We start from the raw sequence: 26,400 nt of genomic DNA on the forward strand, positions 1-26,400 counted from the left end.
ACAGCGAGCAGTGGAGAGAGTGCCGTATCTCCTTTCTATTGTTATCGCTCGTGCTTTTCTCCTGCCCAAGTGATATTCCGGGTGCATGTTACGCGGAACAGGGGCCACCATTATTTGCTCGTGTAGATACTTGCGGAGTACTTGTTGATTGTTGATTGTCGCCACGGGGTATTGCAACATGCGAAGAGTTGGTCTGCCTGTTCTAGTGAGGTTGAGGCGTGTGATTTGCGCATGTCGGTGTGCTTCAATTAGTTCTTCTAAGGTGTTGTGGATGCCCAGGGATAGAAGTTTCGTTGTTCCGGTGCCTGGAAGAAGACCGAGGGCTTGTTTGTACGCTTTCCGCAGTAACACATTTATTTGGGCTTTTTCTGTTGATGTTGAAGGCATTCGCAATAAGGAACACCGCGAGGAACAACGCGCACTTCTCACTCGCCTGCGGTTGGAAGCTCAGGAAAATGGAAATAAATAAATAAAATAAAGTAAGAACACATGGCTCGATGGAGCTCTGGCGGCGTGTGGATAATATTTTGGTTCAATTCTTGCTGTTTTATTTTTTCTCTGTAAACTCGCGTATAGTTTTTTCTGCGACGGAGCAAGGAGTGGCTGTGGCTGACCAGCCGTCAGTTCCGTTGTGCGATGTGGCTTCGTTATGTGGCCGGCCTGCGTTCCTCGGGGAGTTATGAAGTTTATCCGGGCGTGGCGGCTATGGTGAGTGCGTGTGCGTGTGTTCAGGACCGCGAGAGCGTGCAAGGTTTCTTATAGAGGCAGTTGTGTGCTTTTCTTCCTGTCTTTTCTTTCTTTTCTTGTGGTTCCTGTATACACGGAACAGTTATCTTTAGTGCGAACGCCGTGTTTTTATTATCTCGCTGGTTCTCGTTCGAGATGGCCGGGTTGCTTACGCTGTTCCTTGTTCGTGACGTGTTTCGCACGCATCCGCTGTAGACTTCTCGGTGTCGATTTTTTTCCGTATCACAATTGTTTGGTTTGATAAACCCCTCGTCGGCCGATGAGCCTGGACCAGGCCGTTCAGGATTTGGCGCCCCAAGGAGTAGGCTTTCTCTTGGCCTGGCTTCACCGCTGTCCGCGTCAGCTTAGCGAAATTTTAGATTACGCGCTTGAGTTTGTTAACCGTACGCGACGTATGGTTTGTTGTCGTAGTTTGTGTTACTTTGTTTCTTGCGTGCAATACGAAGGCATATTTAATGTTTGCGTTTCTTCGGGAATTTTCTTGTCGGAAACTTATGGTGTGTCATGTGTGCCTCCGGGATGTCTAATCCTTTTTTTATTACGATAGCAATGAGATGTCCACCCCAGGCGCGTTTCTGCCGTCGCCGTGAGGTTCTGTATAAAGTCCAAGTTCGATAACATCGCGGCCGCGCGCTGTATGCTGTTTGTGTGATGGAAAGCGTGCGAGATTGAGCCGACGGTGGTGGCTCGATCTCGACATAAGATGGGGTTGGTTGGCGCACCACGTGAGTAATTGGACAGTAATGGGAGAGGCCTTTGCCCTGCAGTGAACATAAATGCGCTGATCGTGATGGTACATGGTACTAAAGAAGCATGGACGTACGCCGGGGAATCGTCAGAGCTAGCTTTAAATGTCAGCGCTGAGGTTGCCAACTCGTTGGCTGAGGTGCTAACTCATTGGTTTGAGGCTGCTACCTCAATGCTAATTCACGCATATGCGGGCTGTCGCTGCTCGGCCACACAGGGACGAACTGTGGTTAGATTAGCTTCCGTAGTTACGAATTAATTACGGCAGAACTACTACCGCATATGGTTTACACTGTAGAAACTCAAGGCATGTGCGCTTTAAGTTTTCAATGTGCTCTCATTGATATTGTAGTTTTTTGTTGCACTGTTTCGCGCCTTGTATCGCGCGTTTGCAGTAACGCCGTCTGTTCAGTGTTGTCGAGAGCAGACGAAAGAACTAGCAAGTACGTATGTCCACGAACGAAAAAACGTCCGCTAATGAGTCGTCGTCTGCTCTACAGAACAAGACAGCAGACGACGTTGTGCTACATCAGGCGTGAGAAAAGTGCGGCAGGAACAACTGTAAGAATGATGATTGCACGTTGAATAGTTCAAAAAAAAAAAAAGAACGCATACGGTTTCCGATTATACGAAGTTGGCGATGTTCACTATCAGTGCGCTGCCATAACTAACTCATCATTAACTTCTTTTTTTTTTTTCTGTACGCCATAGTGGCGACCATCTCAGGACGCCCTGCAGCTTCTGTGGAATGCGGCGCTGCACCTGTTCTCGTGAGACGGAACGGCGTTTTCTCCGCGGTGCACCCCTGCTGCGAGGGGGAGCCGAACCTCATGCATAATTCAGCACCGGTGGTTTGAGCACACGCGCTCGCGTTCGTCGAAGATTGCGCTCCGGGCTCGCGATGTGAACCCCTTTTCTATTATTCTCTTTATCTTAGTCTTCGCCGAGTTTGTTTTGCCCTTTATCTTCGTCTCTTATACGTTGCTTTTGTGCGCGGGGACCAGAGTACGACGACCTGCCGATAGCGGACGTTGTTCGAGTAGGGAGGGGGGGCGGAGGTAGCAGAACAGTTCGGCTTCGCCGCGCGGTTCATTGGTTGGGCGGTGAAGCTGAACTTTGTGTTTCCGTTATGGCTTTGTTCTAGCCAGGACGACTATGATCCTAGCCCTCCCTCCCTGCACAGCCTGCGACCTCTTTTCGGTTAAAAGAGTTCGCGTGTGCGCGCGCGCGCCTTGATCGTCTTGGCGATTTCCCGTCGGTGTTTGAAGTTCGAAGGGCGGGGCCTTTTGTATATATGTATATACCGGGTGTTTCAGCGAACACTTTAAAAAATTTGTAAAGGTTGCCAGTGGCAGATAGCTCAATTCTAGTTCGATTAGATTGTCTGCTCGAAGAGGCGGACATTACTTGCACAAAAAATCGAAATGCATAATCCACTAATTAATAAATATTCACTAATTAAGTTTTTAACTAATTGCCTTATGGCCCATATTGCAATTTACAAATTATAGGCGTGGAGTTCGCAAGGCGGATACATATGGAATGATTTTTCAGGATGACATCAGTTTCGAGAAATTAATCTCTAAACATTTCCGGAGAAATGCATTGGCGTCCCACCTATTGTCGTAACACAACGTCGTTTTATGCCTTGAAACACAAAAGTAACTATATATATATATATATATATATATATATATATATATATATATATATATTGTTGCGAGACTGCGCGCAATGGGACAAAGATGACGTTGACCATTTGGGTGAAGACGAGGACAATTGAAGAGACTGTCTTTCGGCCATCTTGGCAGTGCTACAGCCCGCTGTAGATATTTTGTAAATATATTTTCAGTTATACCGTTTCCAGTGACAATATATATATATATATATATATATATATATATATCCTTCAACACATTCATCAACACATACACCATTCTTCAGTCGTCCCGTTAGGATGCTTAGTTTCTTCTGGGTTTTGGCCACCCATATTCTTGTACACGGATAATCTTCGAGCGTTATTCAGTGCTAGTCACGCGATTAATTACGTTGCAGGCACCTGAGACTAGGACGAATACGAATCACACCTAACATGACATGAAAAAATTTGTTGTGTGTTACAGGGGCAGAATGTAACAATGCCAGTTGCTGCTCTTTATTTTGTAGGGCAGTATGTAATGGGAAATGATCAATGTGCAAAGTCACAAGGTGGTTTGAAGCTTGAAGGACGCCGCTTAGGCAAATCCACGTCCTATCAATATTCTATTGCTGCATCAACCGCCGCGCTAGCTGCGCCCGTAGATATAAGCGGCAGGTTTCCGTCTAGTAACTGCTTGTGGGAAACTCTATGGCGACGTACGAACCAGAGGCTGCCAGGAGTTGCGGTTTTCGTTTTATTGATTGAGCGTATTGAGTGTAGTGAAAAAACTTGTAAGTGCAAGCATTATATTTGGATTTAGTACCTACGGCAGCCCCCCTCCCCCCCCCCCCTCGCCCCCTCTTGTTTCGCTTAGTGAATCGTTCAGGTCGCCTGAGTCCTCGTGAGATCATCTTTCCATTACCTTTAGGCTGCCCCTTCAAATCACCTGCGTTTTTTATTAACGCGTCTCGTCGTTTTCACTGCGTCATGCCAACTTCTGAGTCGATTGTCTGCATCTTTCATTCTTCCTCCTCGGAATGCATCTGTTAGAAGAAAGAAGAAAAAAAAAGAGGGGGGGGGGTTAGAAACGCCAACAATGCTTGATAGTGGGCTAGTTATCAGGTTCCATGGTTCTTTGCACTGACGTAAGGACAGAGGGCAAGGAAACGGAACACGAATAATTGAGACCGAAGGAGTGAAGCGCAGACTAAGAACTGTGTTGTTAATTGCTGTTCGGGCTTCGCCACTTCAGTCTGGTTTCTCCGTGTTCATGTCGCCGTCCTTGTGGTGTCACGCTAGCGCGATTATCACGGAAAGGGAGGGCGCCAGTTTTGAAACTTGCAACTTTAATACGGGGTATGTTTTGCGCACGTCAAATGTAACTATGATTTTTTTACTTTAACACGAAACCGTCTTATGCGGGGCTCCACAGAAATTGGTCCGATGTATACGCACGTCACCGCAATCATCGTCACGCTAGTTTCCTAGCGTCCGCGTGAGGATGGCGGTACTTAGCCGTTTGCAATCTGAAAGTGGAGTGGTCGGAGAACGCCACCAGGTGGTGTTGCCGTCCGCGCATAATCTCGGCGGAACACCTCGGCAGGCGGTTGGGACAGCGGCCGGCTGCGCTTTCTGGTGCGAGCATAAAAAAAGTTACGGTGACGTTTCACTTCGTGAACGCGGGTGACGCGCAAGCGTACGGGTGCTAGAGCGCACCCGAAGTTATCGGTCCTCGGTGCGCCTAGACGCCTAGAGTCTGTCCGCATCGCAGATCGCTTTCAAGATATAGGGCTCGCGCGGCCTGCGCCTTACGCAGCAGCCGCCGGTGTCGCCGTCACTCACCTCTTGCATCGTGCGGGCAACCCTCCCGTGCTCCCGCTTCGCTCGGCCTCTCGGCTGGCCTGGGCCTCCGCCGTTGCCCTGCGCACAGTGTCCGCGGTCGGGAGGCGTAACACCACGTGAAGAGATCACGTGATGATCACGTGAAGGTGATCACGATTGGATGGTCACGCGAAAAGATGTGTGGTTAAGAGAGAGAGAGACAGACAGAGAGAGAGAGATACATAATACGTCAAGAAAAAAGGGAGCGCCTGCGTTAGTGACAACTAAATGAGATGTTTAGCTCGGAAGTGCCCTTTCTGGATGATTAAGATGCCTTTGCGATGAATTCGTTTGTGTGTGTGTGGGCGGGAAAGGGGGAGTGGGTACTATGCGTTATAATTGTGCGCTTGCGAAATGAATCTTGGCCTCACTTCACATCCTGCAACGTCCTTCCTCCCGCCTTATGTTTCAATAAACCACTTGGTAGTCCGCGCTGTAAAAAAAAAGGAAAAAAAAAGAAAAGAAGAAAAAAAAGGGAAACTGCACGTGACCTTTCTTTGTCTGCCTTCTTATGGTGCTGTCCTTTTGTCTGGCTTTCGCAATTAGCTAAGAGAGCGTGCTTTTGCCTCGATGCACCAACGAATCTTAAACGTGCGATTTCAGAGCTGCGTCGCCTCCAGAAATGAACTTAGCGTTCAGAAGGATGTGGCATGTTTGGGCTTGTTGGTACATCCTGACTCTGTGTACCTAGCACACGATAAACAAGGACAAAGAGAGAGAGAGACAGAGAGAGATGAGGACACATGTAGAGCTGAATTTAAATTGGATTAGTCTTTTCCCTGGATCATTTGAATGTCAGCACCAGATATGTTTCCGTCATTCTGTTTTATGAAGTTATGCAGCAAGTCTATAGTTACTGGAATCATCCCATATCAGGGCCGGTCTTGAGCGACAAGGCATCAGACAATGTTTTAAATAAAGATATCTGTTTTCTCTCTCTCTCTCTCCTAGATTTCTTTACGCTTTATCCAAAATGTCACACTGTGATCTGGGACCAGAACATAAACCGAAGAGCAAAGAGCGCTCCTCTGTGTTCTTCGGCTTATGTCACTGTCCCAAATCTAGCTGTTGCATTATGGATCAAGTCGAACCAAGTATGTCCCAATATTTTACGTTATTGATCTTATTCTGCTATTGTCCGTGTAAAGTCTGTATACACTCCATGGACCGAAAGTGCCTAGAAAGCCTGTACAACGTCTGTAAAACTTTCACTGGCAAATATGTTGCTTCAAAACGCAATCGAGAAGTTTTGTGCTTTCTTGAACGGAGTTCTTGAATTGGTCAGTACAATTCTTATTTGAGATGAAACATTTCTATGATGTACATGAATATCCTAGACAACAAAATATAGCTAATTGTAACTGGTCGTTTCGTTTCTTCCATGCTCGTTTCCACCTCGGCTTTTATCATCGAATTAGCGTTAATCAAACTTCATGAGCTATTCGATGTTTAACATGAGCAGCTTGCTCTTAGGTTGCGCAGATATCGCGGAACATGCGGATGGCCAGTTATAGTTCTTGTGCTGGTTCGTGTCAACTTGTCCGAAGCCTGCTTATGTGTCATATGTCTAATTACGCTAAACAAAACCGAAAAAAATGGGAAGAGCCGCAAAATGCGTATCGAAATATTGGGAGGCAACGCCTGTCATTCGCCGAGATCATGCTAGATGGCGCAATACTGAACTTCGGCAAACAAGAGCGCGTATAAGGGCGACTTCATAAAGTTTCGCGCAAAAATTACCAGCGGTAAATTTGGCGTTTTTGTTTGCTGCAAGTATGGTCGTTTAGTCAGCATGTAACTCGTGGGTGGTACATGGATTCGCAAGTTCATCCTTCTGGCTTTGAACGACTTCGCAAATTGATCACAGTAAAAAGAAAAAAAAAACATTTTCGTTATAAATGGAAGAACACGCAATGATTAAGCATGTGCGCAGAGCTAGACTGCCTTTATACGTTCAGAAAACTATGGGAACTTGGAAATTTAGGCCGATACAGGCAGATAAAGCCTAATAAAACAACGTCTCCGGCCACAAGTTCGAAGATGAGACAAATCCTTAAATATTTCCGTGGCATATGGGTAAGCGCAGTGCCAGTGTTACCTGTTGTAATTTTTGTAGGGAACTCTGGGGCCAGCGGCGCCGTGTTTGAGAAAGACCTGGGGTGTGACATTTTAGACATCGTCGAATTCCGCCAAAACGTCGAATTCGCCATCTCGTACGAGCTCTAATTGCAACACATGGCTGCTACGGCTTCTCTGATTGGCTCGAAACGCCTACGTGGCAGAGTTAGACGACTCGGTGGAAGTTGGCAGTTCCCAAAATCTGCACCCCTAAGCTCGCTATAGTAAGATGCCTTCAGTCAACAATGGCACTGGTGGGCTAGTTAGTTTGCCATATTGGTATTGTACAGCTCAAAGGCGAGACAACGGAACTGTCTTGTCTGGGCTAGTTTGTTTGAACTAACGGATACGTATACACAGTGCGAAAAAAAATAATTACTGAGAACAGAAATAAAGACACATATGACACCGTGTGGGTTTTGCAGCGAAGCTGTTTATGGTTAGGCTTCCGTGCATTTTTCGTGTGGGTGTGCAAAAATGTAGGCCGATTCTGGTTATAGTGCAGAACGCGTCAAACCGCAATGGCACATACCTACGTAGACTCCGGGTGGTGGTTTCCAAGACCTGAAACTCGCCCTTGAGCTACCCTTATCACACCTGGGACCCAAACAGGTCCCAGGAACAAGGTTAACAACAGTACTACGATCGGGTCTTAGCCGAAACGGCTGACCCGCGTCGTCTATGTCTACGTTCGCACCGCCCTCTCTTTGTCGGCTTTCCAACTGCTTGCGTGCCGAGTTTCTTGCCGCTCTCGGGGCGGCGGTACCGTCGCGCCTGTATATAAGACAAGATGCCGTTTCCATTTTGAATTTCACTTCTCTCGTCATAATGGGGAGACAGCGTGTTTAGTGAGCACTCCCGGTGACGATTGCATTCTCGCCTCGGTTCCTACCGTCGCCCTCCGTTGGGAGTCCGTCGGGAGTCCTCCATATAGAGAGTCCTCCGTATAGAGTCCTTCGTCGGGAGTCCGGACTATACGCGGCCTCCCCATTCTATGTCACCTCTGTGTCGTGTGCTAAACAGCTTCGCTGGTCATCCACCTGCACAGAGCGGAATATCCGCCTGTACTCCTGCCGTCGTCTTTGTTCCGGGACGTGTCTTGTCTACGCGGCTGTCGACCCGTCTTGGCGTTGGAATGCGAGTCGTACTTTTATGCGAGCAGTGTACGTACCGTGTTTCCGTTTCCGCCCTGCCGTGTGGGGATCCCCTGTGGGTGAGGGAACTGGGGAACTCCGGTGGGAACCATGATGGGTCGACCACCGTCGTGGCCAGCTCGGGGCTGGCCGCGCAATCCGAATATGGGCGGGGCGGTGACGTCATCGCCAGATGTCGCTGCGGCCTCCTGCATCGCCCTCGCTCGCGCCGCCGCCTGGAGGAAAGCCATGCGGCGCGCCAGGAGCTCGGGGGGAATGCCGCGGCCCGGCCCACCCGGACCCTCGGCGCCCACGGGTCGCTCGAGTCCCGCCCTCGGGAAAGGACCGCGCCTTCGGAAGCCAGGTCCTGTGAGCGCGAGCGCGCGCAGGTTCAGATACCGAGGAAGCATTTACAATGCTCGGCCAACGTTGTCCAATCCCTTTGACTTTCCCAGTAAAACGCGTAACAGCACTGTGGGAAGCAGGTGCGGTGATAGTGTTGACGAGTACATCAATGCATTTCGACACACATTTGAAGACATATCTGTCTAAACTCTTTCTAAGGAAGGAGACCCTTAAGTCGATGTTACCTTCGTTGCGTTGCCTGTTCGGCTTCAGTTCATGCAGTTTGGAAATGGGCTCCAAAGTGATTAAGTGCAAACTTAATTAGTGACGTCAAGTACGGCTAACTGGCTACCACTGCTCTGCAGTTTGTTTTGCAACTAGTGTATGCTTCTTCAAATGATCCCGATGATGTGGCAGAATGGCTATTCGCTACTCCAAGTTATCTCTCGCCACCTGGCGGCTACTTCGAGAACCAGCCTATGCAGGTTCAGGCTTGAAGCGAAACAGGTTCTCATATGACGGCGTGCGCTGAAAAGTTACCTTGTAGTTCTCAAACTGTCATGATGCCGCCGCGCAGAAGCCCGACAAAGTAAAAAAAAAAAAAAAAAAACGACAATGTCGAAAGAGTTTTGCTCTGTACCATTATGCGTCTCATCGCGGTGGAAAAACAGCAATGTATCATTTCATCGTTTCCCGCAAAGAGCAGACGATGCACATCGGAGAACGACATGCGCACTGGGAAAATGTCACCGACTCTATGTTGGGTAAATCTGTTCGGGACATTTCACTCGGCACGACTTCTTTCTTCCCAGCGAGTGGACCAGTGCTTTCTTTGTATAAATTTTTAATACCATGCGGACGTTACAAATCACTGAGTGTACTTTCGTTCAGACAGGTGCTTTAACAGGTTATAGTGATATCCGCTTAAGCTTAGTTCTCTTTAGTTTAGTTTGCTGCCCGAGCCTTATAGTGTTACTTGTAGGCGATATATCGTTTCGATAGCATGCCTTAGTTTTGCGGGGCAAGCAGCACATGCCATTTTGTTATTCAATGCGGTGAATTATCAGTTTATTTTCTAGCAAGAGAATTTAGGAGCAACTGCAAACAGCTCTCGTTCCAGCTTTGGAGCATTCGACCTGTGCACAGCGCCGCTAGTGTTGCTTTCCTACACTGTGCACGCAGGTGAATTTCGTTACATATGGTTCAGTTCGTTCCCAAGTTATGCTCTTACACTAACACCAGTGACCTTGTTCAAAAATATATGCCATCGCTAAATTTTGGGAACCTGTTAGAAGAAACGCAGATTGGTCTGATTGGTTGTTATTCACTTCTTACGCTCTCAACGTTTCACCGGGGTGTGAGACTGCCTGCGGTTGGCGGGTGTCTGCTGTGTTCCCAAGCCCGGGCCCTGCTTCATACACAGCGTACTGTGTGAACACGAACAAATCGGGACACAGACGACCGTATCACATGGATCGGCAAAACGAAATAAAAATGCCAGATAACACTGGCCAACTCACAAACGGAACTGTCAGTTGTTTTTATCGCAAGAGACACTGACAAGGTCATTTTACTGTTTTTAGCCTCGTTTCATCAGCGCGAAATATGCGTATTTAGCTCTCGAAAAGACGACAGACGTTACTGCCTATATAGAGTCGAACCAGGCCATATCGAATCTGGAGGGTATCAAAAAAAAAACACGTTCGATATATAGGTAATTCGATATATCAAATCAATACTTTATACAAAAAAATTTCAAGGGTGTTTTACTGCTGTTCGTTATACACGATAATTCGTTATATGTGGGTTCGGTGGATCCGGGTTCAACTGTATAGGTAATTCGATATATCAAATCAAAATTTTGTACAAACATTTTCAAGGGTATTGTACTGCTGTTCGTTATACACAACAATTCGTTATATGCGGGTACGATATATCCGGGTTTGACTATTGTCAGATGCTATGTGCAATACTGCAACACGAGTCCCAGCGCGGAGTCGCCTGTGATGGTAGAGAACAGTCAAGCATCGTAGTTCTAGTAGGCGAGCGACGTCGCGCACAAGTGGTTGCCATTTTCGGGTGAGGCCCGCTACGCATTAACAGTTGGCTTCTTCGCATTCCGGCTCGCTTAGAAGGCTCTTTGTCTTTAAAGAAACAAATGTGATGCTGCTCGCCGAGCAAGCCGGACGCTTGCACGCACAGCGCGACTATTTTCCCGATTTCTTATCTGAAATCTCCGAGACCGATCAAAATAAGGCAAAAACCCTTTCGGCTTTGGCGCCACAGTCCAGAAACTTGAGAACAGCGCGACAAGCGAAAAAGCTGCCGTGACCCTGGATATCGTAGCCATCTTTGTTTATTTGGAGAGTGTTGCCAGCACAAGTAACGGACTCTGCATTTGCGAATACATGTATCGACGGATATCTGTAATAAGGCTGTTTTAGTTAATATAGATAACCTCGGTTTTTTTTTTTGCATGACGAATATATCCGCTTTTTAGCAGAGTGCGTAGTATGATGGCGCCTATAGCATTTTCTCTGTTGCCTGCACTTCGATTTCACCAGTGGGAGTAAAAAGAAAACAAAAAAGCTGTGATGACACCGTGACCTGTTTAGTTTTCTCTGCAACCATGCTTACCCCCTGGTCCTTGCTGTTGGGGTGGCATCGGCTGTGGTTGTGATCCGGGAGGGCCTTGAAATGGTGAATTTGGACCACTGCTCAAGAGTATGAGGTGTAGCAAAGGCGAAATGAGTACGGGGTTGAGCGAGCGAGAATAGAGGGCCACTCACTCAACACTCAATCAATCAATCGATCAGTCAAGCAATCACACAATCACACGGTCAATCAATCAACTAATAATAATAAATAAATAAATAAATAAATAAATAAATAAATAAATAAATAAATAAATAAATAAATAAATAAATAAATAATACTGTCTTCATAACTGTTGCAACAAAATATGAAGAGAAAATTTTAACATGAGCTGCCACCCAAAAGAAATTCGAATTTTCGTGGAAAGCAATGCTTGCTGGCCAGATGGCAACGGTAATGGCAACGACAAAGCAGCGTGGATTCATCAACTTCAGTTAATCGTTATCAACCTTCGCTAATTCACTTACCATACAACAACAGAAAGTTGTGGAATGCATGGTTGGGGCCTAATAGTGCAAGTAAGGCAGGAACAAATGCGAGATGACGACCGGGAAAGCGCTGAACTTCGAACTAACGTTTATTCCACGCTTTAAAAAAATAATAAAACCACACAGGACGGTGAATCTGTAACGCGAACTTTAAGCGTTAGCTGTGGTGTGCATGGGCAGTCGTTTTCGCTCCCCATCTCGAGCTCGCCGAATGATCGCTCGGGGGTCTGAAGGGTCCTACTTCTTCCATGACGTTTCAATGTGAAGGCTGTTTTATAGCGTTCTTCTTCAAACTACTACGCTGCTCTATGACGTCCTGTAGTGCTCGTCGGCTTTCTAAGTGTACGCTGGCGCAACTCGAGACGGTATGACGAGCACGGCACGACGGCGATGGTAGGAGGAGAATCCAAACGGCGAAGCTGGAATGACGACGATGAAACGACCACTACTGAGCGACGACAACTCGATTACACGATGGAATGAAGAAGAAGAAAGAATGACGTCATTGGAACGGACAAAGCCGTTGTGGAGACAAGGGGTTGACGAAGACTGTGTGAAGACGATGGCGCATGCCCGTCGGAACTCTACCCTGCACTATCTCCGGGATCGGCTCACCACGGCGGCCGGTGCCAACGCCGCGAAACTGCGCAATGAGCTAAGAAAAGCTAACGCTTTGAGAAGCAAAGGAAACGTCAAAGAGAAACGAGCCACTGCGTGTTCGCCCGCACAAAGGCAGGCGCAGTATCACGGTGATAAGAGATACAAATTAAGTCATTTTAGTCGCTGAAACGACTCGGAAAGTTTGCTTCTAAGATTGTACTGCACACTATGAAATAATTTACACCCTTGTTGACTTTTAATATTGTAAATTATTTTACACTGTACTCGTCTGGTCGTGCTCTTGCCTTCGTTTTTAGGCCAACCATGCAGACTTCTCAAAGCCCTGTAACGCGGGGTGTGAGACGTTATAATATGCGTTCATGTTATAATATGCACCTGTTCATGTTGTCATCTTCTACGCACAGGACACTTAGGCTTCTAATTTTTTGTTCTTTATTAAATGATGAGCAGTGAGAACCTGTGCGCGGAATGTTCAGCGTGGAAGAAAATTCTGCCTAAATTGTAGTGCGAGGTTGATTATTCAGTCGAATAGCCAAGCTTATAGCAGCAGCTGTTTCGTTTTGAGTATCTGTGAACATCCAGTTTTGTTGACATTCGTCGGATGTCGCAGCACATCCCATCAAGCCATCACGTTGGAAGAATTCGTAGGGTGAATTTCGCCCGCCCAATGTCGTCGTACATAATTTGGATCAGACTAATTGGCAGTTATTTACGACAAGAAAAAAAAACAACGCAGGAAGAACGCAGTTTTTGCAACAAACGTTTGTTATCTCCTCGTTCCTCTGCTGCAAAGTGGCCGATGAGCAGTGGTCACGCGATCCTGCACATTGCGTCACGCCGGTAGCAGCGCCTGCCTCTCCACAGGTGGCGCTCGCGGACAACGTCCTCTTTCGAGAGGGGCGGTTTTATTACACGCTAGCGTGCTTACGTGTGCCTGTTGAGTGTCAGATTTATTCATAAGAAAGTATATTGCTAAAAGAGGTGTCTGTGTGCTTTGTAAAGTACACAGATTCCACGCACTGTGGCCAAGCGGTGCAAATGAAGCTTCCGTGTCCACTCCGCGAACGACCCTATTCTAGTGGATCCTACCCCACACGACGTACGTGCTGTCTACCCTCATTTCCTGCTCCTTGATGACGTCATAGTTTACGCCAACCAATTGGCACGGGCTACAAACTCTTCTCCCGCCTACTCCTTCGTGGCACCGCCCCAATCCCCCCTTCCTCACTGCCCGCACCCTTCTCTCCGCAGTCCCATCACCACCACCACCGACCTCGTCGTTCGTCTAAGACCGTAGGACGCCACAAAGCTTCGCTTTGAGTGTAGCCTCCGCATTAATTATAGTAATGCAGAAACGTAACCTCCGCAGCAACCCGGCGATCCAATGACCGACTACAGCGCCAAAACCAGTCCACAACACAAGGAACGCATTGCTTTATAGTTATCAAAAAAAAAATGAAAGAAAATATGGTGCTTCCTCCTTTGTACCTATTATTATTATTATTATTATTATTATTATTATTATTATTATTATTATTATTATTATTCGGTATGTACACATATACACACAAGGACTAGTACACGTAGGGTAAACAAACAATGACGGAATACTTCCAAGTGCAAGTAACGTATTAGAAGCAATAATAAGTTACTATCCCATTGTGACAGATCACAATGTAAAGGGGCTGCCTCGCTGAAAATAACACTTCATGTGTATCTAAATTTCACTCGTAATAGTAACACTATGTACCCGTGAAGTCACAACGTATTCGATCGAGTTTTAAAGTAATTTTACCTACTAGTTTGCTCAGTTCTTGTGTAAGTTTAATATCGAGTACCCGGAGTTCTCATTTCTGACACTGACGTGCATACTTACGTTCCGCCAGTCTGCAAGTTGGGGTCGGCGCCATTTGGCTGTTGACCTGGGAGGGAAAAACGAACTGTTAATACGCTAAGGAAACTCCCGCTCTCTCTTTTTGATGCGAGGCATTCTTGTCGAATGTAGATCAGTTTTTCCTGTCTGGTATTACGCTGTGTTCGTTGGCCGAACCTGAAGGCAGCGCAGGGGTGTATAACACGCGTCTCAAACAGTGGCTAGAGAGGGTGGAGAACGTACGGGTACGTCAGTGGCATGGCGTTACAGAAACGCGGGAACGTACCAGTACGTCATTGACACTGAAAGGGTTGACCAAGGCTTCTCAAGTTCTTCCTCTACCTAACAATGATTATGCTTTCCTAGCCACATGTGTTTACGTCATAGAGGTTGCTACTAGTTACTAGAGTAACTAGTAAAAAGTTACTAGAGGGATCTCTGGAGCTTATGTCCTCGGGAAGCTGCAAAGTATGTCTGTTCCGCTGGCGTAGTAATTGTGGGTAATACACGGATTTGGCTAAACATCGTCCTTGTGGCTTCAACGGATTTGTGCTTTTCCGAATTCATCTTTTGGTACAACATGTTGCCTCATGAATGCAACAAGTCGCAATCGTTACGCATTTGCGTGGAGATTTCATGCCCTCCTGGGTTTAGAAAATTATGATTGCTAGGGAACTTAGAGAAAACTTGACGAGTTTACTTAATTTAAAAGTACCTTACAGAGTCCAAGTGGGGCGTAGAGTAAGAGGGGCGATAAGTGAAATGACTACATTACGTAGCAAACGTGAGTGAAAACACCGTATGTAAACGCCGTATGTATTGTAAGCACCACGAGAATGTCTCAAGCCACAGGCGCGAATAATAGACGAATACGTGGCCCACTTATCGTTCCCATGGTCCTCGGACGATTGCAATTACACAGTCCTCTCTCGTGTTTTATTGATTTCTTTCTAGTCATTTTTTTTTGCAGGAACTCTATGGCAACAACCTCACCCAGCCTAACCTAACCCCTGCTCCGCGAGATAGCTGGCGCTATACATGTAGCTCAGATAAGACAGCTGTTGAAAACGTACTGTTCTCTTTTACGGGCGATAGTCGGTTAGTTAGCAAACAACGCTCGCGGTTTTCCTCATTTATTTGGTATGTCATCACACTTTTGACCCTTCCCGCCGATTTGTCGGCGGCAGTATGCTTGCAGCCTAAGAAAACTTCACTCACACAGTCTGCCAACGCCACCTAGGTGGCGTTGGTAGTGGCGTTCACCGTACTCAGCACAGCGCAGCGTGGCCTCCGCAATTAGCTCTGAAAATGTTTCTGAAGTTGATCGCGGAGGCTGCAATTACGACGCGCTGTACGCGCTGATTTGACTCGGTGACGATTCAGTTACGTGCTTTGTCTTGCGCGTTGTATTAGTGTGTCAGTTACGTGCTTCGTCTTTCGCGTTGTGCTAGCGTGTGCAGCGTAGTGCAGCTTCCATATGCACGACGGTTGCTCATGGTCATCGACGTTGGTAGTCGTGATGGAGGAGACGTGCCACCAGGCGTCAGCGTGGGTGCATCAACGCCTAAGGGCGCTTTAGCCACAAAACACCAATAGACATTATATATCAATGTGCAATAAACATTACACTACTTCTGTGAAGACACGTTTCACTTTCGTGTTCTATACCGATTCCTATATAAGAGGGATCAACCACATTTTTTTAGACCCCCTTGGGGTTACAGACACGTTTTCGTACGTAAATGGCCTCTGACGCCGAACGCCACAGATGCTTGCTTCGACACGTGGCATCGAACACCGTTTCTCGCGGGCAAGCGTTTCTCGCGGGCGCGTCGAGACGCTTCGCGCCTTTCGATCCCCAGTTGCACTATTATACTCGCGGACAACTTTCTGTGGCAATGAAGGGAAAGCTACATATGCAAAGCGCGCACAAGCGAGAGCGCTTCTGAAAAGAGTCCCGCGTTTTAATCCACGTTGGTTTAGGCTGGGCAAGAGAAAACAAACAGCTTATTAGCAACAGTTAAATAAGACAGAACAGACCACTGAGCGTAAAAGTTTATTTATTTTGCAGCTTTTCCCTTCCGCGTCTGGGCAAACGCGAAACAGTCGCACGTGAAAGCTGCGTCGATTCAGCGTCCGTTCCGAGCAACCAAAAGCACTGTCAAACGCTGCCGGACTACTCAGCGCGGTAACACATGTGCAGCATCCACGCGCCCGTAGCTTTCCCTTCATTGCCACAGAAAGTTGTCCGCGCGTATAGTAGAAACCGACGCATCAGAAACGCCGCGAGTGCAACACGACACTATGGACACCAGTGAAAAGTTAAACAAGTAATATATATTAATGCGAAAACATTATGGGCGCGATCTTGTATGCGTTCCAAAATGGAAAGGAGGCGGTCCGTTCCATCGAGCCGCACACGATTGGTCAATTTGAACCGTGACGATCAAATTGACCAATCGTGTGCGGCTCGATGGAACGGACCGCCTCCGTTCCATTTTGGAACGCGTACAAGAGTCTGCCTGCTTTTTGATGCCAAGAAAAAGTTGTCGCAGTTTCACCCGAAAGGCGAAGCATCAATTGCGATAGCAACTTAGTAGAGAGCTATACGGAGTAAGGATAGTAGTTTTATCCGCTGTACAAACTTGGACATGCAGCAGCACCGGCAACACACAGCACTGTTGTCGACGCCATCGGCGTTTTGCCCGCGTTCGCACAAAAAGCGTGCGGCGTTGGTGACTGTTGCCGGAGCCTCTGATATAAATAGGCACTTGGTGTCGCAGCTAAACGTCGCCTCCCTTCCCTCCCCCTCCCCCCAAGGCCTTTCGCTCATCGGAAGAAGGCGCGTTTGCTCTACATATATGGTGATTGTAAAGGAGGAAAGAGACGCCTACTTCTGCAGCCCTTAAGGGAGCACGGCACAGAACGCGCGTTTGTTCTCCGCCGTGCGTTCACTCCCCGTGAAAGCACGCGTTCCTCGCGCCCTTTCACTCGCACATACAGCGTTCGGCGGCGCGCGGCGACGATTTCATCTCCATTGACGTCATACGGAACCTCACGGCGACGGCGACGGCGACGGCAACGGCAACGGTGACGGCGACGCCGACGGCAGAAATCTGCTTTGGAGTGTCCATATAATTGCTATCGCAATAAAAAGCCGGCGGGCGTTTGTAGCAGCGAAACTTCCCATTGGCTGCGACGCCACGTCACGAGTACGCCCTCGTGACGCTGCCTCGGGCCTCGACGGAGCCGAGCGGGCGAAAGGGAGCATCTGCTGAAGCAGTAGAGCGCCAGGTATTAGGCGAGGGGAGAGGGCATCGCGACGCCGCCACGTCACCCTTGCTCTCGCTCTCGGAAGCCTGCGTTATCTGCGTGTAACCTTTCCCGCGTAAGCTCTCACCTGCGTCACCGCACCTCGGTAAGGCCAAATCAAAACGCGCCTAGCGTCTCAACGCGCTCGTTTGCTCGTGAGGAGTTCGTATCGCGAAGGGCCGCTCAGCGGCGTTTAATTGGTCGACAATGCTTGCGCGTTCACAACTCTAACAAATGCTTAGGTGGCCTCGGATTTTTTTTTTACACCGAAGCTGTATACCTCTCGTTGGTCGGAAACACCGGGTTCACAATTGAAGGCAAACGGCATATCTTTCTGTTCAATCAGGCATACAGCATATACGTAGTGACGTCACCACGCTTTCGTATATAAAAGAGAGACCCGTCTAGCAACTCATTCAGTTCAATCTAAGACTGCCATGGGTAGACCACGGAAATTAAAGACACCAGAAGAACAGCGTGAATACAATGCTAGACCATGTGTGGTGTTTGCTACAGCTTCGCTGGAGATTCACGTTCGCAGGGTGGGATGGCGGTCAATTTTTGAGCTTCTTCACTGTGGGACAATTTTTTTCTTGCTATCAAATAGAAGGAAAATGCACCGCGCTTCGAGCACCTGTGTTTGACTTTTATTGCACATTTCGCATCAAAAATCAATTAAGTAAACATGAAAAACTGTGGAGAAATGTCAGGGACGGCTTGGCGGTTTTTATACATTAGAGTCTATTTGCACCAGAAACGGCTGGTGTAACTTAAAACGGTTCTCTCACTGTCTCTTTGATCATCTGATGCTTTGAAAGGACTCGCCATAGCGTGTGGTGCAGCTTGGCTCCCCGCAAGTACTTTAGTCGGTGACAATAACCATAACCTAAGAATTTCATTGACACTGCACCTACAAAAGCGTAGTGCAGCGCTGAAAGAGAGCTGAACCAGCTGGAGTCCGCTCACAGCTTAATGACTTTGGTCGGCTAATGTAAAAAGCTAGAAAATAAAAGCTTGCTTCAAGTTAAAAATTTCGGATGACGCTTAAGCTTCGCCGTTAAGAGTAGAACCGTTATTGGGACCCGTTCGCATCGCATCGATCGCATACGGCAAGTAGGCTTCATTCACGGCAACACTGAACGTGGGAAAACCACCTTACAAAGACCAAGCTTACACCGATCTCCTTAAAGTCGGCTTCACATTCAATCTGAATTGCATTGCTGGAAAGGCGTTTTTCCAGGGGCAATATAAGTGGTCTTATATCAAAATGTGAGGGCCCTAGCACCTTTTTTTATTATTTTAATAATTGTTTGCTATTGCCCCGACGCGCGCAGGTCTGGTAGAAATGTTTGAGTTTCCTCGTAGCAGAAATAGGTTTTCTCGTACATTCAAATTACAATCCGACGTCGATTGGCAAACAATCCGACGGCGAATCTGACGCCGAATGGTTAATTCGCACTTTACCGTTTTTTCTGACAAATTTCACTGTGAGAAATTCAATTTTTGTTCACCGAAACCTTGCACCAGGTGGAGGGCCTGCGTGGCCGATGTGGTTGGATGATTTTCTCCGCCACCCGCGATCACGCGGTGGTTTGCGACGCCGGATTTTCTTGCGACACGGGGCCCTAAACGCTATCGCGTTAATATTACCTTCGGCTGAGCAGTAGCATCAGGATGCCCTATAATATATGCTGCCTAGACGCTCATCCTTAAACCAGTGACACAACGACCGACCTGCACAGAGAAAATAGTTGCTTCAAGCACGCGAAACCGCCTGACGTCAGTTAAATAAGCGAATCTAACTACCTGGCGAAGTCTATGCAAATTTAGTTTTCTTTGGACAGTGTACGTATAGCCTTGTGATTCTTCGATTATCACTGACTACAGCGCTCTTGCCGAGCAGCTGTATACGTACGATACCGTGGTGCATACGGGGATCAAGCTGGAAACGGACAGTAAACATGAAGTGCATGCCTCGAACTACGAACTCCCGGCGATTTACTTTCAATGCAGCATCTCGCGCGCATCGAGGTGCGATTCTGCTGGCGGGGCTCTTCATCACGCCAGCGACATTTAGTTCCCAGGGCTCTTGTTTTCGTTGCGCAATAGTAGTTGGCTCGCGTCTTGCGCCGCGCCAACATGTTGTCCACGGATTTTCATTTAACGCCGTCCGCGGAGCTTCAGCGAAACGACAAACATTTGCTATCTCCTTACGGCCAAATCTCGTTATAACCATAGGGATGTAACGAAATAATGGCTATAACGGAGTAATTGAAATTCCCCATGAAATTCCCACACTGATTCATAGAGCGGTGCAGTACATGCAATAATGGATATAACGAAGCAATTCTAGCACGCCCTCAAATTCGTTATAGCGAGGTTTTGCTGTCTACGCTTCGCCATTCGGTCGAAACTGTCAATTTTATGTGAATGTTAGTTGCCGTCACTCTTACAGGTTGTGTTCGTCCGTTTATTTTAATTTAAAAAAAGAAGATGGGGCAGAAATACGTCTACATGCTGATGCGGCTATTGCCTTCAGAGACACCGGTAGTCTCGTGGAACCTGTTATAATAAATATAATACAATGACGAACTAAACTTGGTCCACCTACCACCACTGAAGACTTTCCGGTCTCGCGGCTTTCAACGAAGCAGTCATTCTTGGGGTCCTCTCGCAAATTAAAATATACAAACAAGCAAAAAATAAAAAAAAAGAAGCAAAACATAAAAAAGTCCGGAAATCATATCATAGATGATTAGACGAGTATGTGCGAATAGCTTGTTGAATCCGCCAAATTATCCGCGAAAGTCTTTGGTGTGACGTTTATTCCAGTTCCCCGGCGGTCATGACGTCAGTTCGTTGAAGCAGAGCATCGCGTGACGTTTTCATCGTTTAGTTATTTTCTTGCGCAATCATTGCAGCAGCACGCTGAAGCGCCGCTTCGCCGACCCGCATGATTCACCAAACTGTGGCGTTACGTCATAGCCTCTTGCACCAATCGTCAGGGTGCGGAGGCACCGGCTCGTTTTCCTCTCCCCCGGTGACCGAGTCTTTGGGCGCTGGCGCCGCCTCCCAGGAGGTGCTCTCCTTCTCCATACGGCGCTACTATCTTAATCTATCAGCAGATAAATACCGGCCGCCGACCGCGAAAACGGTGGAAAGAGATGAAGAAATATATCGGCTATAAAAAATTAAACTACTTTTGCACGAGACCGGATATGCTCTGAGTGACTGTCGCAGAAGCGGTAGGGCGCACACACATGGCGTTCCGAGGTGCTATTCTGGAACACCGGGTTCTGAAAGCTGATAGATCCAGCTATAATGGCATCAAATTCGCCACCTCATCATCTCTGATTGGCTGTCAGGGCGTCTTTGTCTTCTGTGATTGGCTCACCACTCAAACATGGCGGTATTTGATAGTCTGAAGAATAAACGGACGCGTACACTAAATAAAATTAGGACTACGCAGTTGTTTGCACCTAAGAAAAAAAAAGCCTAATTTGGTCAATCAACTAGAGCCGACTATATCATAGAAAAGTCAGCTATTGCTGTGCCGTTTAGTTAGAATCTACCGCATACTTTGTGAACTGGGGCAGTGGCTGCCAGAGACATAAGCTTTCGAGCTTGCGTGACTGGAACCCTTCGATGAACGTAGTTATTTTTATCGCTTAGCTCTCTATAAAGACAGGAACCTAAATGAAATGTGTAACGATTAAGAAATGTAAAAGCATGCAATATGGACTAGATATCAAGTGAGTGAGGTCGATGTTCAGGTTGCAATTGTGAGAAAATAGTGGATTTGGGCAGATAATCTGACGAATCATAAGAGTCACTGAGGTGGCTGACAAGGAAATGAAAATGCACCCAAGGTTGACAGAGTATTGGAGTGATGAGTAAATTTCGAGACGTAGGTTAGGATTGGCTGACACCGGACAGGTGCTGTTGAAGATATCTCGTGATCCATTGTTCCCTCTTGTGCAATTAAACATGCTTACGATTATGAGTATGATGATGACGATAACGATGTCAGTGACGTTCAATCAGACGAGCGTCTGTTTTGGAAAGTGTTTTCGCATCAAACTGAAGTGATATGGGGTCAGTTGAAATCCAACGGCACGCGCTCGATTCACTGAAATTCACCGATTTAAAGACGCAGTCTTCAAATGGCTAAATGGCGCCTCACTAAGACAACGCTGGTCCTTATATTTGTTAAGGTCGGTATCTTACTACGTAAAGCTTTTGCATCTTTTTGTTGACACGCAGAAACGTCATTGGCACCACTCACCTTGAGACGACGCCAGCAGAGTAAAAACCACCGCGGCTAGGCCTAATACTTTCTTCTGCAACGAGTTGGAAGACAACGCCATCTTTGTTATCGAGGGGGGCCTTGTTACAACTCCTGCGCGCACTCGCCCCTAGTTTGCACCACACCAGCACCCGTCCACAAATGGCGGGCCGCCGACGCCAAGCTGCTTCGTTTTATAGGCTCGTGGTTCGCGCTTGCTCACGGAAGTCGTCTGTGCGTTTGTGTACGTGTGCGTGTACGCGTTCGTCTGTTCACGGGTGTTCGTCTGTTCACGTGTGTGCGTCTGTTAACGGGTGTGGGTCTGTAACCGCGCGTGCTGTTTGCCGTCTGCTCGAGGCCGATACCCCGTGACCACGGTCTTTCGTCAAACGAAACGAAACAACGGGCAAAGAACGCGTCTGCTACGTCTGCTATACGTTACGTCTGCTATCTTACGCTAGGGAGCAGACGGACGCCAGATGTCGCTGCAACAGCCGGGGGACTCTATTTAAGCGGGTTCTCGCTGGCCAATGCTTCGAGTCACGACGTCGTGTTGAACCACGAGTGTGAACCCCTGAATCAAAAGCTGCCACACTAACCGCCTACGCCGTGTTACTTTCACTTTCTTTTTTTTATTTTTGCTTACTCCGCTTTTCCATCAGGCCATCACTTTCCGCGAGATGCAGCCTTGCGGAACCGTTATGATGCCCTTAAAGAACCCCGCCGGCTTTTACTCATAGGAACAGTACGCGCGCGTCAGACGTGCCCGATTCAACCTGTGGCTCCCTGCTGTGATGCCTTCGCTCTGCGGTCTGTGTCAGAGGACGACGTTTTGTTCGGTTGCTTTTTTCTTCGTGCGTATGTAGGCGTTTGTATGTGCGGTGGGGATTTGGTGCGAGGGCGAGCCTCTTAGAAAAGGGGCCCTTTTTTCCCCCGCCGAAGCGTCTTTCATTCGCGGAATCTGCGGCAAGTGGTCTTCGCGAAGCTTTTGTATGCACGGCCGCATGGGATGTGTTCGCGTGGCAATTGAGCCTTATCTACGCGTACGAATACCTCCTTTCCCCCACCCCCTCGGTCTCTCTGTACGCCGAAGTGATGGACGTATTCTAACGAATCGTGGCTGCACTCGTGGCATCTTTTTTTTCTGCGAACGAGCGGAAGTTGCGGCGTCTACTCGGAATAACACCGCGGGATGATGATCTGCGGCTGCGTCCGAGAGAGTCTGCTGCTTTTGCGAGTGGTGCTACGTCACGATCTACATGTGGGATGAAAGTTGGGGTAGGAAGGGAGCCGGGGGGGGGGGGGGGGGCTGAGGGTTGTGTGGCTTGGCCTTTGTGGTTCAGAACACGTCGATGAAGACGATGTTCATCCGGCCAATCAGGGCCGAGCTTCGCTATTCGTTGGATGCACAGAGGGATAGCTTATAAGCTGGCATTTGCTCCGATAGCCAATTCTACGCCATTTTCGACGGTCTTCGAATGGACCATTTTGGCACTTCACGGTTGCCGCCGCCCTAGGTTTTATAGCGAAAGCCGTTTCAGTTCGCAGTTTTACTTCTTTATTTTCACAGTTTCGTTGATATGAAAAGCTTCGTTCTCTCCACTGTATTGCGCTAAGAAAACCGCGTAGTCGTGTGAAAGTTAATGAAGCTATGAAGCTTTTGAACTGATCAAGCCAGCACAGCACCCGCAGTGAGGGTGTGGTCACAAGCGAAGTGGCTTCGTTTTTTTTTTTCGGCCTCGTCCATACGCGTTTAATAAATAACGATGCCTATATATATGCTCATTAGCTTGCTTTCAGTATTATATAGAATATTCACCAGGATAACTTCCATTTGAACCAACGCAACACTTCAATCAAAACTTGACTTCAATCAACTGAGAGCTGACTTCAGGAAGGGATATGCTACAATGGATCACGTCCATATCATCAATCAAGTAATTGAGAAATCTGCGGAGTATAATCAAACTCTCGATATGCCTGTCATAGATTATGAAAAAAAGCATGCGATTCAGTAGAGATACCAGCAGTCATGGAGGCAGTGCGTAATCAGGGAGTACAGGAGCCATACGTGAATATCTTGGCAAATATCTACAAAGACTCCACAGCTACCTTGTTTCTCCACAAAAAAAAGTACAAAAATACATAATGAGGAAGGGGTTAGGCGAGGCGACACAATCTCTCCAATGCTATTCACTGCATGCTTAGAAGAAGCATTCAAGCTCTTAAACTGGGAAGGTTTAAAAGTGTGGAGCAACGACAAATATCTCAGCAACCTTTGGCTTGCAGATGGCATTGTCCTGTTCAGCAACACCAGGGATGAATTGAAAGAAATGATTGAGGACCTTAACCGAGAAAGTGTAAGAGTGGGGTTGAATATTAATATGCAGAAGACAAAGATAATGTTCAATAGCCTGGCAAGGGAACAGGAATTCAGGATCGCCAGTCAGCCTCTAGAGTCTGTAAAGGAGTACGTTTATCTAGGTCAATTACTCACAGGGGACCCTGATCATGAGAAGGAAATTTACAGAAGAATAAAATTTGACTGGCATTGCATAAGGCATACGGCAGGCATTGCCAAATCCTGACTGAGAGCTTACCACTGTCGTTGAAAAGATAAGTGTACAATAATTGCATTCTACCAGGGCTAACATATGAAGCAGAAACTTGGAGGTTAACAAAGAAGCTCGAGAACAAGTTAAGGACCGCGCAAGAAGCTATAGGAGGGAAAAACAATCTTAGGCGCCAAGAGACAGGAAGAGAGCGGTGTGCATCATGGAGCAAACGGGGATAGCGGATATTCTATTTGACATTAATAGAGAAAAAAATGGAGCTGGGCAGGCAATGTATATGCGTAGTGTAGATAACCGGTGGACCATTAGAGTTACAGAATGGGTGCCAAGCGAAAGGAAGCGCAGTTGAGGACGGCAGAAAACTAGGTGGGGTGATGAAGTTAGGAAATTTGCAGGCACAAGTTGGAATCAGCTAGCGTAGATCAGGGGTAATTGGAGATCGCAGGGAGAGGCCTTCGTCCTGCAGTGGACATAAATACAGGCTGACTATGATGATGATGACTTGCACATACGTGAGTACGTACACAGATGCACAAACACACACTTGCGCGCAATCACTCACGTGAGCTGGCATTTGTTTTTATTTTGTTTATTTGTGAATACTGCGGCCTAGGTTAGACAATAGCAGAGTGGTACGTGCAAAGACAACTAATAACAAGTCAGTATTAACAGGATACAGAGCACTTACAATGAAATGCTCTTTAAGGGATACCGAAATATTTTGGGTTACAGCTTCCTTAGAGGGTTTATTCAAGTCGTCTATCGTACGAGGAACGATTGTACTTTATTGTACGTTGTTGCACAATAACGCAGAATATTTAGTTCGCTTTATCATGCGCACCCAATCGCTCTACCCCATACAAGCAGCGCGGCGCGCACCCTCGCACCGGCGTTGATGTTTCGATTCCGCCGAATAATATAATGACTCCCCGAGTAAGAGCCTCGATGCCTCACAGGGCCGGCCTGTCGGCGCCTCTTTGGAGCAACGTTTTCGATGGCCACTTGCCGTGAGGCTTAAACGGGTCACGACGGACTGAGCAGTTCGGGACCGGACGAGGAAGCTCGCATAACCTCAATGAGCGTCCGAATGGAGCAGCTGTCGCAAACTATTCGCGGCATAAACATTTTGCCGTCGACGTTTGCAATCCTCCAGCCGTTACCTCTCCTCGCTCTCTCTCACTCTCTCTCTCTCTCTCGAGCTCTTTCGAGAGTGCGCGCGTTTCTCGACCGTTCCCTGACCGCGAGCCGTCTTCTTGCACAAGCGAGTGAATAGCGTCTCGGCTCGGCGTAGAATCGCCAGACCTGTCAGCGACGTCGTCCATCTCGAAGCGGCCTTTACTGAACCACATTGCGCGTACGGCGTCTTTTCGGAAGGGTTTTGCGTCGCTTCGGAGCTATAAACCGCCGCCTCTTCAAGTGGCCCAAACCACACGTACGCTTGCAGGCGCGCGCAAGCTCGCGTCAACTCTCCTTGCGCTCGTCGCGCCGTGCGGGAAATGGCGGTTTTACATCTACTGGCGCGCGTCCACTCGTGGCTGGACGCCTTGGCAGACACCGCCTCGTACTGAGATGTTGACAGCACTTCAAAGTGCGCACGCAAACTGGATTTGGCTATGATCTGTCGGTCGAGTTGGTGCAAAATAAAACCGGTCCGCAACACGTAGCACGGCTAGACTTGGACCGCACGAGCGCGAGCGCGCACCGCAGCTCTGTCGTGCGCGTAGCAAACGTTGCGCTATGCGCCATGACCTTCTAGATCGGCGGTGAGCGCTGTCTTTCGGAGACCGTGTATGCGCACTACGCTTGCTCCAGGTAGAGCTCTGCACGGGCTCGGGCTTACCCGAAAGCCCGGGCCCGGCCCGGCCCGGCCCACGGGCCGGGCCGGGTAGAATAGTTTTTTCATGGGCTCAGGCCGGGCTCGGGTACGGCGTGTGCTTTTTGACCCGGGCCCGGGCTGGGCTCGGGTTTTTTGACGCGGGCCCG

General features: G+C 47.9%; 2 protein-coding genes across 4 annotated transcripts in view; one reads left to right on the forward strand and one right to left on the reverse strand.

Moving 5' to 3' along the window:
• Positions 1 to 26,400, forward strand: part of LOC119457907 (beta-1,4-glucuronyltransferase 1) — a 414,428-nt gene that overhangs the window by 108,072 nt on the left and 279,956 nt on the right. The gene's annotated exons all lie outside the window — the stretch shown is intronic.
• Positions 3,987 to 22,002, reverse strand: LOC125946676 (collagen alpha-1(I) chain-like). Its single transcript, XM_049670521.1, has 6 exons — positions 21,845 to 22,002; positions 14,251 to 14,296; positions 11,248 to 11,324; positions 8,304 to 8,632; positions 4,976 to 5,053; positions 3,987 to 4,176 (listed from the first exon to the last, which is right to left on the reverse strand). Exons 1-6 carry the CDS (start codon positions 21,924 to 21,926, stop codon positions 4,153 to 4,155), a joined length of 636 nt encoding a protein of 211 aa, XP_049526478.1. The 5' UTR covers positions 21,927 to 22,002; the 3' UTR covers positions 3,987 to 4,152.

This window comes from Dermacentor silvarum, chromosome 7 (genome assembly GCF_013339745.2).
Source record: "Dermacentor silvarum isolate Dsil-2018 chromosome 7, BIME_Dsil_1.4, whole genome shotgun sequence".
NCBI lineage: Eukaryota > Metazoa > Arthropoda > Arachnida > Ixodida > Ixodidae > Dermacentor > Dermacentor silvarum.

Bases quoted from the DNA above. Each gene is read 5' to 3' on its own strand.
- LOC125946676 (XM_049670521.1), bottom strand. From the start codon at position 21,926: ATGGCGTTGTCTTCCAACTCGTTGCAGAAGAAAGTATTAGGCCTAGCC. The intron at 8,633-11,247 runs GTAAGCATGGTT...TCGCGCTCACAG, and splicing joins CCAACAGCAAGGACCAGGGG to GACCTGGCTTCCGAAGGCGC. The intron at 4,177-4,975 runs GTGAGTGACGGC...TTCTTCTAACAG, and splicing joins TTGCCCGCACGATGCAAGAG to ATGCATTCCGAGGAGGAAGA.